At 47.8% G+C, this 14,045-nt stretch overlaps 1 protein-coding gene across 2 annotated transcripts in view; it reads right to left on the reverse strand.

The window, feature by feature from the left end:
* The window catches only part of LOC121288881 (uncharacterized protein KIAA1614-like), a 96,619-nt gene that overhangs the window by 66,582 nt on the left and 15,992 nt on the right, over positions 1–14,045 (reverse strand). For both annotated transcript variants that reach the window (XM_041207688.1, XM_041207687.1), the window contains exons 5-6: positions 8,401–8,541; positions 4,933–6,899 (exon numbers count right to left, since the gene is read on the reverse strand). In XM_041207688.1, the coding sequence (XP_041063622.1) occupies positions 4,933–6,899; positions 8,401–8,541 (2,108 nt within the window). The remainder of the gene's footprint in view (positions 1–4,932; positions 6,900–8,400; positions 8,542–14,045) is intronic.

Raw genomic sequence — 14,045 nt, forward strand, 5'->3', positions numbered from 1 at the left:
TAATACAACACTGACTTTGGGCACACGGTAATCCAACACTGAATCTGGGTACATTGCAATCAAACACTGACTTTGGGTACGCTGCAATCCAACACTGACTCTGGGTATACTGCAATCCAGCACTGATTCTGGGTATACTGTAATCCAGAACTGACTCTGGGTACGCTGCAATCCAACACTGACTCTGGGTACTCTGCAATCCAACACTGACTGTGGGTACTCTGCAATCCAACACTGACTCTGGGGACACTGTAATCCAACACTGGCTCTTGGTACACTGTAATCCAGCATTGACTCTGGGTACACTGGAATCCAACACTGACTCTGGGTACACTGGAATCCAACCTTGACTCTGGGTACACTGTAATCCAGCACTGACTCTGGGTACACTGAAATCCAGCACTGACTCTGGGTACACTGGTATCCAGCACTGACTCTGGGTACACTGGAATCCAGCACTGACTCTGGGTACACTGGTATCCAGCACTGACTCTGGGTACACTGGAATCCAACACTGACTCTGGGTACACTGGTATCCAATACTGACTCTGGGTACACTGAAATCCAACACTGACTCTGAGTACACTGGTATCCAGCACTGACTCTGGGTACACTGGTATCCAGCACTGACTCTAGGTATACTGAAATCCAACACTGACTCTGGGTACACTGGTATCCAGCACTGACTCTGGGTACACTGGAATCCAACACTGACTCTGGGTACACTGTAATCCAGCACTGACTCTGGGTACACTGAAATCCAACACTGACTCTGGGTACACTGGTATCCAGCACTGACTCTGGGTACACTGGAATCCAACATTGACTCTGGGTACACTGCAATCCAACATTGACTCTGGGTACACTGGAATCCAACATTGACTCTGGGTACACTGCAATCCAACATTGACTCTGGGTACACTGAAATCCAACGTTGACTCTGGGTATACTGAAATCCAACACTGAATCTGGGTACACTGCAATCCAACACTGACTCTGGGTACAATGTAATCCAAGCCTGACAATGGGTACACTGTAATCCAACACTGACTCTGGGTACAATGTAGTCCAAGCCTGACAATGGGTACACTGTAATCCAGCACTGACTCTGGGTACGCTGTAATCCAACACTGACTCTGGGTACAATGTAATCCAAGCCTGACAATGGGTACACTGTAATCCAACACTGACACTGGGCACACTGCAGTCCAACACTGACTCTGGGTATACTATAATACAACACTGACTTTGGGCACACGGTAATCCAACACTGAATCTGGGTACATTGCAATCAAACACTGACTTTGGGTATGCTGCAATCCAACACTGACTCTTGGTACTCTGCAATCCAACACTGACTCTGGGGACACTGTAATCCAACACTGACTCTTGGTACTCTGCAATCCAACACTGACTCTGGGGACACTGTAATCCAACACTGACTCTTGGTACACTGAAATCCATCACTGACTCTGGGTAAACTGTAATCCAACACTAAATCTGGGTACATTGTAATCCAACACTGACTCTGGGTATACTGCAATCCAGCACTGATTCTGGGTATACTGTAATCCAGAACTGACTCTGGGTGCACTGCAATCCAACACTGACTCTGGGTGCACTGCAATCCAACACCGACTCTGGGTACTCTGCAATTCAACAGTGACTGTGTGTACTCTGCAATCCAACACTGACTCTGGGGACACTGTAATCCAACACTGGCTCTTGGTACACTGTAATCCAGCACTGACTCTGGGTACACTGTAATCCAACACTGACTCTGGGTACACTGGTATCCAGCACTGACTCTGGGTACACTGGTATCCAACACTGACTCTGGGTGCACTGCAATCCAACACGGACATTGGGTACAATGCAATTTAACACTGACTCTGGGTACACTGTAATCCAACAACTACTATGGGGACACTGCCATCCAATGCTGACTCTGGGTACATTGTAATCCAACACCGACTCTGGGTGCACTGTAATCCAACGTTGACTCTGGGTATACTGCAATCCAACATTGACTCTGGATGCATTGTAATCCAACACTGACATTGGGCACACTGTAATCCAACACTGAATCAGGGTACACTGTGATCCAACACTGAATCTGGGTACACTGCAATCCAACACTGACTCTGGGTACACTGTAATCCAACACTGACTCTGGGTACAGTGTAATCCAACAATTACTCTGAGGACACTGTAATCCAACACTGACACTGTGTGCACTGCAATCCAACACTGACTCTGGGTACACTGGAATCCAACACTGACTCTGGGTACACTGCAATCCAACACTGATTCTGGGTACACTATAATCCAACAATACATCTGGGTACACTGTAATCAAACACTGACTCTGGGTACACTGCAATCCAACACTGACTCTGGGTACACTGTAATCCAACACTGACTCTGGGTACAGTGTAATCCAACAATTACTCTGAGGACACTGTAATCCAACACTGACACTGTGTACACTGCAATCCAACACTGACTCTGGGTACATTGGAATCCAACACTGACTCTGGGTACACTGCATTCCAACACTGATTCTGGGTACACTATAATCCAACAATACATCTGGGTACACTGTAATCAAACACTGACTCTGAGTACACTGCAATCCAACACTGACTCTGGGTACACAGTAATCCAGCACTGACTCTGGGTACACTATAATCCAACACTACATCTGGGTACACTGAAATCCAACACTGAATCTGGGTACACTGCAATCCAACACTGACTCTGGGTACATTGTAATCGACACTGACTCTGGGTACACTGTAATCCAACACTGGCTCTGGGTACACTGTAATCCAACACTGACTCTGGGTGCACTGCAATCCAACACGGACACTGGGTACAATGCAATCCAACACTGACTCTGGATACACTGTAATCCAACACTGACTCTGGGTACACTGTAATCCAACAATTACTATGGGGACACTGCAATCCAACACTGAATCTGGGTACACTGTAATCCAACACTGACTCTGGGTACAATGTAATCCAAGCCTGACAATGGGTACACTGTAATCCAACACTGACTCTGGGTACAATGTAATCCAAGCCTGACAATGGGTACACTGTAATCCAACACTGACTCTGGGTACACTGCAATCCAACATTGACTCTGGGCACACTGCAGTCCAACACTGACTCAGGGTATACTATAATACAACACTGACTTTGGGCACACGGTAATCCAACACTGAATCTGGGTACATTGCAATCAAACACTGACTTTGGGTACGCTGCAATCCAACACTGACTCTGGGTATACTGCAATCCAGCACTGATTCTGGGTATACTGTAATCCAGAACTGACTCTGGGTACGCTGCAATCCAACACTGACTCTGGGTACTCTGCAATCCAACACTGACTGTGGGTACTCTGCAATCCAACACTGACTCTGGGTACACTGGAATCCAACACTGACTCTGGGTACACTGGAATCCAACACTGACTCTGGGTACACTGTAATCCAGCACTGACTCTGGGTACACTGAAATCCAGCACTGACTCTGGGTACACTGGTATCCAGCACTGACTCTGGGTACACTGGAATCCAACACTGACTCTGGGTACACTGGTATCCAGCACTGACTCTGGGTACACTGAAATCCAACACTGACTCTGAGTACACTGGTATCCAGCACTGACTCTGGGTACACTGGTATCCAGCACTGACTCTAGGTATACTGAAATCCAACACTGACTCTGGGTACACTGGTATCCAGCACTGACTCTGGGTACACTGGAATCCAACACTGACTCTGGGTACACTGTAATCCAGCACTGACTCTGGGTACACTGAAATCCAACACTGACTCTGGGTACACTGGTATCCAGCACTGACTCTGGGTACACTGGAATCCAACATTGACTCTGGGTACACTGCAATCCAACATTGACTCTGGGTACACTGGAATCCAACATTGACTCTGGGTACACTGCAATCCAACATTGACTCTGGGTACACTGGAATCCAGCACTGACTCTGGGTACACTGGAATCCAACACTGACTCTGGGTACATTGTAATCCAGCACTGACTCTGAGGAACACTCTTTTGAATTTTATGGGAATACCAAGAGTTATGGCTGTATCTACACATACATTTGAATTTGTCATGACAAGGGGAGCAGCCAATTAAAAACTGTGTATCGAATCTCTGGGTCGGAAGTTTACAGCAGAGGATTTTATGATACCGTCAAATCCAGTGACATCCTTACTGCGATGCTGCCATAAAATTCTGCCCATGGCTCTATTAAAAGCAAGGAGGCTAATGAGAAACCTTCAGAAAACAGTAGAGTGATTCTGGGCACCGCAGGAAGGCCTTGGAGATGAAGGGGAGATTTACCAGAATGGCACAAAGGATGAGGGTCTACAATTACGTTGGGGAACTGGAGGAGCTGGTGTTGTTCTGTTTGAACCATAGAACCATAGAAAAATTACAGCACAGAAGAAGGCCATTCGGCCAATCTTGTCCATGCCAGCCCGAGGACACCCAGGTGCCCTTTCTAATCCCACCTTCCTGCACCCGGACCATAGCCCTGCAGATTCAGGAAGGCATTTGGATGGAAGGGAGCATGAAGGCCAAGGTTGTCGCCTTAGTTTTTTGACCATAGTTTGCATCATGGCGACTCAATGTTGCAGACAGGGCCCCAAACAGGGGCTAGGCCCATTATTTACATATTCGTAGATCCTACCGTCTGTTTTGGGCACTGGGAATAGACACTGGTGTATACACCAATATGGTGTGAAAGCCAATTCCTACCCACCATCTTGGAGATGGAGGACGTCAAACAACACCCAAAAATCAGGTCGTATCCCATTGAATTTCTAGGCCATGAGCTTCATTCTACCATTGCTCTGCCCTTTCAGCAGATACCGTATGGAGTGTCCACTTACCTGTTTTGTTATTTGTTTCAGCACTCTGTTCAGCACTGGCACTGGTAAGACAGTTTCTGTTCTTGGTGGGCTCGACAGGGTCATGGTGTTCAGGGCGCAACAGCCCTCCACTTGCATCAGTGAATTGATTGGCTACCTGCGAACTTCTCATCCCGACCTCTGACCTGTAGTTCCCTAAACTTTGACTGCTGCAGCCAACGGTCACTGTGTCCCTTGGCAGCCGAATGGCAGAATTGGACAGACAGTGAGCTGAAGGGTCTGAAGTGTGCAAAGCAAGAATGTGGTCATTTGGCATTGGTTGCTGAGGTTGGAGAGAAGAAGTTTCCAGAACAGCTTGGGAATCAGGCAGGCTTCCATCATTACCAGGCAGATCTAAATGAACGAGCCTATACTGAGGAGATGAGTAGGTAGTAAGGTGCGTTGCAGGCTGGCTCTTCAGGATTAGGGGCATGCCGCTCTGCTGGGAAGTGGATGGGATTGTCAGGTTAGCTCTGCTGATCAGTGGCCTTTTGAGAAGAGGATGTTGACAGGAAGTCTTATTCGTAAACTGTGGGGGAAGCGTTGGGTCGGTTGGGTGTGAGTTGAGCACCCTGGATCTGTTTTGGGAATGGAGAGGGGGCGGAATCTTCTTGACCTGACCACTTCCGAGCGACCTTGTGCCCCTTTTCCGAGGGACAGGTGAGCCGTGTACGGTTACTCGTGCCCTACTCTGCTTGGAGCTTTGGTCTGACTTTGGAGATGGGGACTGCGGAGTAGGCTGCAGCAGTTCAGGAGAGGTCTCTGTATCCTGCTCTGAGCTTAGGCTTGCTACATGACTGTCCTTTGACATACAAACACTGATCACTGGTTTGGGATCAGCAGAGATCCTTAGCTCCTGACTGCTGTTGACAGGCTCCTTACTTTGGCACTGAACTTGCTGGGTGCAGTCTCCCCTTCCATGCAAGGTTTTCCTCCTAGACTTTGAATTGCAGTCGGCTGTAGCACTTGCAGGTTCAAAGGTGACACTGTTCTCCCCAGTGCCTCTCCTTGGCCAATCTATGTCTTTGGCATTCAGCTTCAAACCATCTGTAGTCCTCATGTTGCTGCCCGATACAATGGCATAGCAGTAGGCCGAGACCGTGGTGCCTTCCCTATCGTTCACCTCAGCAGCATTGTCTTGGCAAGAAACAGCCACCTCCTCCCCATCAACCACAGAGATGTCATCAATGGAAGTCACATCTCCAATGTACGTTTCCCTGATGGGCTCAATTCTGATCCTGTGCTCTGATGGAAGAACCCAGCAGGGCACAGCACTGGTGGACAGCGACCCAACATCTTCAGCCTCCACAGCCAAGTTGGTCTTTACCCCTGTTGCAGTATCCAGGGGAAGTTCGTGCCATTTGTGCAGATAGAGTTCCTTTCCTTGGGGGACAGTCCTAATATCTGGAAATGTATAAGAAGGAGGTGCAAAGCTACCAGCTTTGGAATCCGAAATGATGTGAGACCCACAGGAACTGCACTTTCCATCGATGCAGATTGCTGTGTTGATATGAGAAATGTTTGTCTTGTCGGTGGGTTTTTCTCCATTGGTTATCGGATTGCCACCGCTTCTCCAGGCCCCCCGGCCCTGCGCATTTTTACAGTAAGTTTTGCTGCCATCTCCTGAGCTAGCCTTCGGCAAGCCCTCCTTCCCGGGCAGCCCATAGGCCGGAAGGCCGGGCCTTGGCATCAACCCCTTCGGACCACGGTGGGCCGAGTACTCGGTGCCACACTTCCTCCGCAGCTGGTAGCGGACTTCGGCCTCCTGCGTGGACTCGTCCTCGAACCTCACGCGGCTCGGGGACTGGCTCCGCTTCTTCCGCAGCCCGCAGTGCGACTCGCCACTGGAGGAGTCGCTGAGGTAGCCGCTGTTACGGGCGTTTGAAGAGGGTCCATCTCTGGAGAATGGGCCTCTCTTTGGTGAAGAGGTGCCGTCTGTACTGGCTTCCCTGCCAAGTGAGCAGAAATAAGTGGTTATTTTACCAGGCTGGGCCTTTACTGAACCAAGAGTCCGACTCAGTGGAATAGCAAGGCAGCTCAGTGGCATAATGTGGGTATTTATCAATGCATAGTGCCACAAAGTGGCAATACATTGCTTCTCATGGACACCCCTACACTCTCTTGGGCAGTCATGGGAGCAACTGAGACTCAACATTTCTCTAATGAGAAAGAAAATGGAAAGAATATTGTTGTCCATGACAGACATGTCTCCGTGGTACCATGGTATCCTCTGAGTTCGAAGGTCATGACATCATGTACTCACTCCAGAGACTCGCGCACAGAAGTCAGCCTTAAGTTGTCAGTGCAGCACTGAGAGAGTGCTACATTGTCAGAGGTGTCGTCTCCTGAATGAAACATTAAACCGAGGCCCCATCTGCCCTCCCAGGAGGACATCAAGATCCCAAGGCGCTATTTCAGAGAAGAATGAGTTTGAAAGTAAGACCTTCTTTTTGCCAGTGTCACCATTTTCATTTAGTTTTTCACAGTGTCAGGGAACGACACTGACAACCTGAACAGAAATATGAAGGTGATTAGGTTAAAACAGCAGCTCTGATCCTGACAGGAATGCGCCCATTCTCATTTCAACTATCCCATTTCCAAATCCATCCATGCAAACATTAACATCCTTCTCTGTTTTTCTGCCCATCCTAGGAACACATTTCCCTGTACAGAGCTAGCTGCTTACATCTCTGATTCTCGCTGCCTAACCAGAAACGTTTTGTTCACATGAGGGAGATGGTGGCATAGGGGTAATGTCACTGAACTAATAATCCAAAGGCCTAGGCTGCCTGGGGACACAGGTTCAAATCCCATCATAGCAGTTGGTGGAATTTAAATTCAGTTAATAAAAATCTGGAATTTGAAGCCAAAAAACTATCATTGATCATGAGGGGAAAACCCATCTGCCTCACTAATGCCCTTTAGTGAAGGAAATCTGCCATCCTTACTTGATTAACCCTACATATGACTGCAAACCCACAGCAATGTGGCTGACTTTTAACTGTCCTCTGCAATGGCCTAGCAAGCATGCAGCTCAAGGGCAACAAACATTGGCCTTGTCAGTGACACCCACTTCCCATGAAAGAATTTAAAAAAATCACCATAATGCACCACAATCAAACCCCCTAAGGTATTACTGTAATGTGGGAGCTAGCTTTTAGCACTGGGATTAATTGTAGAGCCCACCCTCACAGTGTGGAGATGGTGGTGGGGGTGAAGAAGGAGTGGGGCTTACATGTGGCTCTCTCAACTCTGCTCCCATCGAGGGAGGCTCAGCAGGGTGAGATGGCCTCCTCCTGTTCCCAAGTGAATAGAGATTGTTCAGTTTAAGCTTGTAGTTAACTATAGATCGACTGATGTTAGTGATCTTACTGGGGCCCTGCTAAATTTCGCGTCTGTTCCTGTCTTGCAGGTTCGTTGAGATTGAAGACAGCTAAGAGTGACACTTACAGAGGGTTCCTCTCTATGGGCAGAATGCTGTGGTCGGCTTTGAGAGGGCTGGCTCGGGCCTTCATCCGAGCTCTCTCTAGCAGTCTCTTCGCCTGCTCGTGTCTGCGACTCAGTGGCAGCTGGCTGGACGACACAAAGGCTCTGTCAGGTAGATTAGGAACACACAGTGATTATCAGAGTTAACAAAGCTACAAGGCAGCACACACACACACTCACGCAGGCACACATACACACACACACAGGCACACACACACACACACACGCAGGCACACACACACACGCAGGCACACACACACAGACACAGACACACACACACACGCAGGCACACACACACACACACACACACGCAGGCACACACACACACACACACACACACACGCAGGCACACACACACAGACACAGACACACACACACGCAGGCACACACACACACAGACACAGACAGACACACACACACACACACACACACACAGACACACACACACAATGACACACACACACACACAGACACACACATACATGCAGACACACAGACACACACACAATGACACACACATACACATACAAACACAGACACATGCACAAACAGACACATGCACACAGACACAGACATAGACACATACACACACACACACACACAATGACACACACATACACATACAAACACAGACACACACATATACACAGACACACATACAAACACACAAACACAGACACACACGTAAACAAATATACACACAAATATAGACACACAGACACAGACACACACACACACACACACAGACACACGCACACATACAGACAAACCTTTGTGTACAGGCGCAAGAGTGCTGAAGAAAGAGCCAAGGGGGCTGGAATTTGGAGAAACTGGAGGACGATTTAATTGGGGATAACAGTCACTTATCCAAATAAAGAAAACCAGCAGCTCAAAGAAAAGCAAGCCGATGGGCAGAGGACACACACTGGTCCAGAGCTCAGGCTGCAGGAGAGCTTTATCACACTGGCTGCTATCTATTGGCCAGCCCGGTAACAAGCCCAGCACTCAAACTCCATCTGAATTCTCAGGTCTGGATTTATAATTGGAGGCATGTGGGAGTTAGCCTAAACCTCACGAACCCATCTACGCCCAGAGAGCTAACAGGCATTGCAATAGAAAATAAACCCCACAGGGAGACTCCTTCTGAAGTCAGCATTCACACATTTCAAGGCACCGTAACACCCGGTCCTGGATTAGCTAGTGTAAACTCACACTCAGTCCTGGATTAGACTGTGTACACTCACAACCAGTCTTGGATTAGACTGTTTAAACTGACAGTCAGTCCTGGATTAGACTGAGCAAACTCACACTCAGTCCTGGATTAGATTGTGTACACTGACAGTCAGTCCTGGATTAGACTGTGGGCACTGACAATCAGACCTGGGTTAGATTGTGGACACTGACAGTCAGTCCTGGATTAGACTGTGGACACTGACAGTCAGACCTGCTTTAGACTGTGTAAACTCACACTCAGCCCTGGATAAGACTGTGGACGCTGACAGTCAGCCCTGGATTAGACTGTGGGCACTGACAATCAGCCCTGGGTTAGATTGTGGACACTGACAGTCAGTCCTGGATTAGACTGTGGACACTGACAGTCAGACCTGCTTTAGACTGTGTAAACTCACACTCAGCCCTGGATTAGACTGTGGACACTGACAGCCTTCCTGGATTAGATTGTGTACACTGACAGCCAGTCCTGGATTAGATTGCGTAAACTGACACTCAATCCTGTATTAGACTGTGTACACTGACAGTCAGTCCTGGACTAGACTGTGTACTCTGACACCCAGTCCTGGATTAACCTGTGTACACTGATAGCTAGTCCTGGGTTAGACTGTGTTCACTGACAGTCAGACCTGGATTAGACTGTGTACGCTGACAGTCAGCCACATATTAGACTGTGTACACTGACAGTCAGACCTGGATTAGGCTGTGTACACTTACACTCATTCCTGGATTAGACTGTGTCAATTTACACTCAGTCCTGGTTTAGAGTGCCTACACTTACAGCCCGTCCTGGTTTAGACTGTGTACACTGACACTCAATCCTGGATTAGACTGTGTACACTAACATTCAGCCCTGGATTAAACTGTCTACACTGGCAGGCAGTCCTGAATTAAACTGTGTACACTGACAGTCAGTCCTGGATTAGACTGTGTACATTGACAGCCAGTCCTGGATTAAGATGTGTACACTGACAGTCAGTCTTGGATTAGACTGTGTATACCGACAGCGAATCCAGGATTAGACTGTGTACACTGACAGCCAGTCCAGGATTAGATTGTGGACTCTGACAGCCAGTCCTGGATTAGACTGTGCACACTGACAGTCAGTCCTGAATTAGACTGTGCACACTGACAGTCAGTCCTGGATTAGACTATGTACACTCACACCCAGTCCTGGATTAGACTGTTGGATTAGACTGTGTACACTGACAGCCAGTCCTGAATTAGACTGTGTACACTGACAGTCAGTCCTGGACTAGATTGTGGACACTGACAATGAGTCCTGGATTAGACTGTGTACACTGACAGCCAGTCCAGGATTAGATTGTGGACTCTGACAGCCAGACCTGGATTAGACTGTGCACACTGACAGACAATCCTGGATTAGACTGTGTACACTGACAGTCAGTCCTGGATTAGACTGTGTACACTCACACCCAGTCCTGGATTAGACTGTGTACACTCACACCCAGTCCTGGATTAGACTGTGTACACTCACACCCAATCCTGGATTAGACTGTGTACATTCACATCCAGTCTTGGATTAGACTGTATACACTGGATTAGATTAGATTGGGCTGTGTTCACTAACAGTCAGTCCTGGATTAGACTGTGTACACTGACACTCAGTCCTGGAATGGAGTGTGTACACTGACAGCCAGACCTGGAATGGACTGTGTACACTGACAGCCAGTCCTGGAATGGACTGTGTACACTGACAGCCAATCCTGGAATGGACTGTGTACACTGACAGTCAATCCTGGAATGGACTGTGTACACTGACAGTCAATCCTGGAATGGACTGTGTACACTGCCAGCCAGTCCTGGAATGGACAGTGTGCACTGACAGCCAATCCTGGAATGGACTGTGTACACTGACAGCCAATCTTGGAATGGACTGTGTACACTGACAGCCAATCCTGGAATGGACTATGTACACTGACAGCCAATCCTGGAATGGACTATGTACACTGACAGCCAATCCTGGAATGGACTGTGTACACTGACAGCCATTCCTGGAATGAACCGTGTACACTGACAGCCAGTCCTGGAATGGACTGTGTACACTGACAGCCAATCCTGGAATAGACTGTACACTGACAGCCATTCCTGGAATGGACTGTGTACACTGACAGCCAGTCCTGGCATGGACTGTGTACACTGACAGTCAATCCTGGAATGGACTGTGTACACTGACAGCCAATCCTGGAATGGACTGTGTACACTGACAGCCAATCCTGGAATGGACTGTGTACACTGACAGCCAGACCTGGAATGGACTTGTGCACTGACAGCCAGTCCTGGCATGGACTGTGTACACTGACAGCCAGACCTGGAATGGACTGTGTGCACTGACAGCCTTTGAAGGATGTTTTAGCAGCTTTCACTTTGCAAAATATCTCATGACCCTTAACAGTAGCATTAAATAGTTAAATCACAAATATGATAAGTAAAAAATAAGCTGAGGAGTTTGATCCCAAACCGCAGCAGAAGGTATCTGGACTGATGTCCAAACTTGTGATGAAAGAAATCAAATTTGGGGAGCATCTTGACAGAGGTGAAAGAGTTCGGGAGGCAGAGAGGGGCAAGGATGGAATTCCAGAGTTTTGAGCCATGGCAGATGTGAACAAAGCCATTATTTGTGGACCAATAAAATGAGGAATGTTCCCAAGACCAGAATCTGAGGAGCAGCAAGATCTCAAAGGCATGGAGGACAGAGGGAGATTACAGAGATCACGAGGGGCTGAGATTTGAAAGTGAGAGTGAGGATTTGATAAATTGTGCTGTTGTCAGACCAGGAGCTGGTGTTGGTCAACAGGCACTGAATTAGAACCATAGAAAAGTTACAGCACAGAAAGAGGCCATTCAGCCCATCATGTCTGCACCAGCCAAGAAAGAAAAATTAAAAAGAAACTAGCTGCTCATTTTGTTCCCACTTTCCAGCTCCTGGTCCGTAGCTTTGCAGGTTCCAGCACTTCAGGTCCAGGTCCAGGTTCCTTTTAAATGAGTCGAGGGTTTCAGCCTCAACCACCAAACCAGGCAGTGAATTTCAGACACCCACCACCCTCTGTGTGAACAAGTTTTTCCTCATGTCCCCTCTAATCCTTCTCCCAATCCCCTTAAATCTGTGCCTCCTGGTAACTGACCCCTCAGCTAGGGGAAACAGGTCTTTCCTGTTTGTTTATTCATTCACAGGATGTGGGCTTCACTGATTAGGCCAGCATTTATTGCCTATCCCTAGCTGCCCTTGAGAAGGTGGTGGTGAACTGCCTTTTCTAGGCCCCTCATCATTTTGTACACCTCAATCAGGGCACCTCTCAGCCTCCTCTGTTCTAAGGAAAACAACCCCAGCCTATCCAATCTCTCCGCATAGCTGCAATTTTCCAGCCCTGGCAACATTCTTGTAAATCTCCTCTGCATTCTCTCCAGAGAAATTTTGTCCTTCCTGTAATGTGGTGACCAGAGCTGTACACAAAATTCCAGCTGTAGCCTAATCTGCATTTTATACAGTTCCAGCATTACATCCCTGCTTTTGTATTCAATACTTCGTCTAATAAAGGAAAACATTCCATATGTTTTCTTTACCACCTCATCCACCTGTCCTGCCACCTTCAGGGGCCTGTGGACATGCACTCCAAGGTCTCTCACTTCCTCTACCCCTCTCAATAACTTCCCATTTATCGAGTATTCCTTGCTTTGTTTGCCCTCCCCAAATGTACCACCTCACACTTTTCCGGATGGAATTCCATTTGCCACATTTCCACCCATTCAACCAAACCATTGATATCATTTTGGAGTCAACAGCTATCCTCTTCATTGTCAACCATATGGCCAATTTTTGTGTGACCTGCAAATTGATGGGTAAATGAGACTTGGCATGATTTAAGATACAGGCAACAGAGTGTTGGAAAAGCTGATGTTTTGTGGGGGCTGGAAGAGCAGCGGAAAGCAGTGCAATAGTCCGCTTGGAGGTGACAAAAGTGTAGATGAGGGTTGCAGGAGCAGGTGGGTTGAGGCAGGGGATGAGTCATGCAATATTGGTCAGTAATGAGCCTCATCCTCTACTGCTTTCAGGTCCAGGAGGATTGAAAGGAGTTTTAATTCGGTGGGGGGAGGGGGCGTTCAGAGGAGAGTGAAGGGGGCCATCGCAGTTCTTGATTTACAAGCTATGAGAGATCTTTCCAGAACTGAATCGAGTAAAGACGGAAAGAGAGCATAACCCAGTTTTTAAAATGATTACATGACTGTTTGAAATTGTTGGTTGCCTTGTTTCGAATTTGAGGAGATGGATGAATCTCATATTTGTGTGTATCTTAAAACATACCACATAAAATAAAGTATAGTCACTGTTGCAATGTAGGCAATGCAGGGGAGAACCA

Source organism: Carcharodon carcharias, chromosome 16, assembly GCF_017639515.1.
Source record: "Carcharodon carcharias isolate sCarCar2 chromosome 16, sCarCar2.pri, whole genome shotgun sequence".
Classification (NCBI taxonomy): Eukaryota; Metazoa; Chordata; class Chondrichthyes; order Lamniformes; family Lamnidae; genus Carcharodon; species Carcharodon carcharias.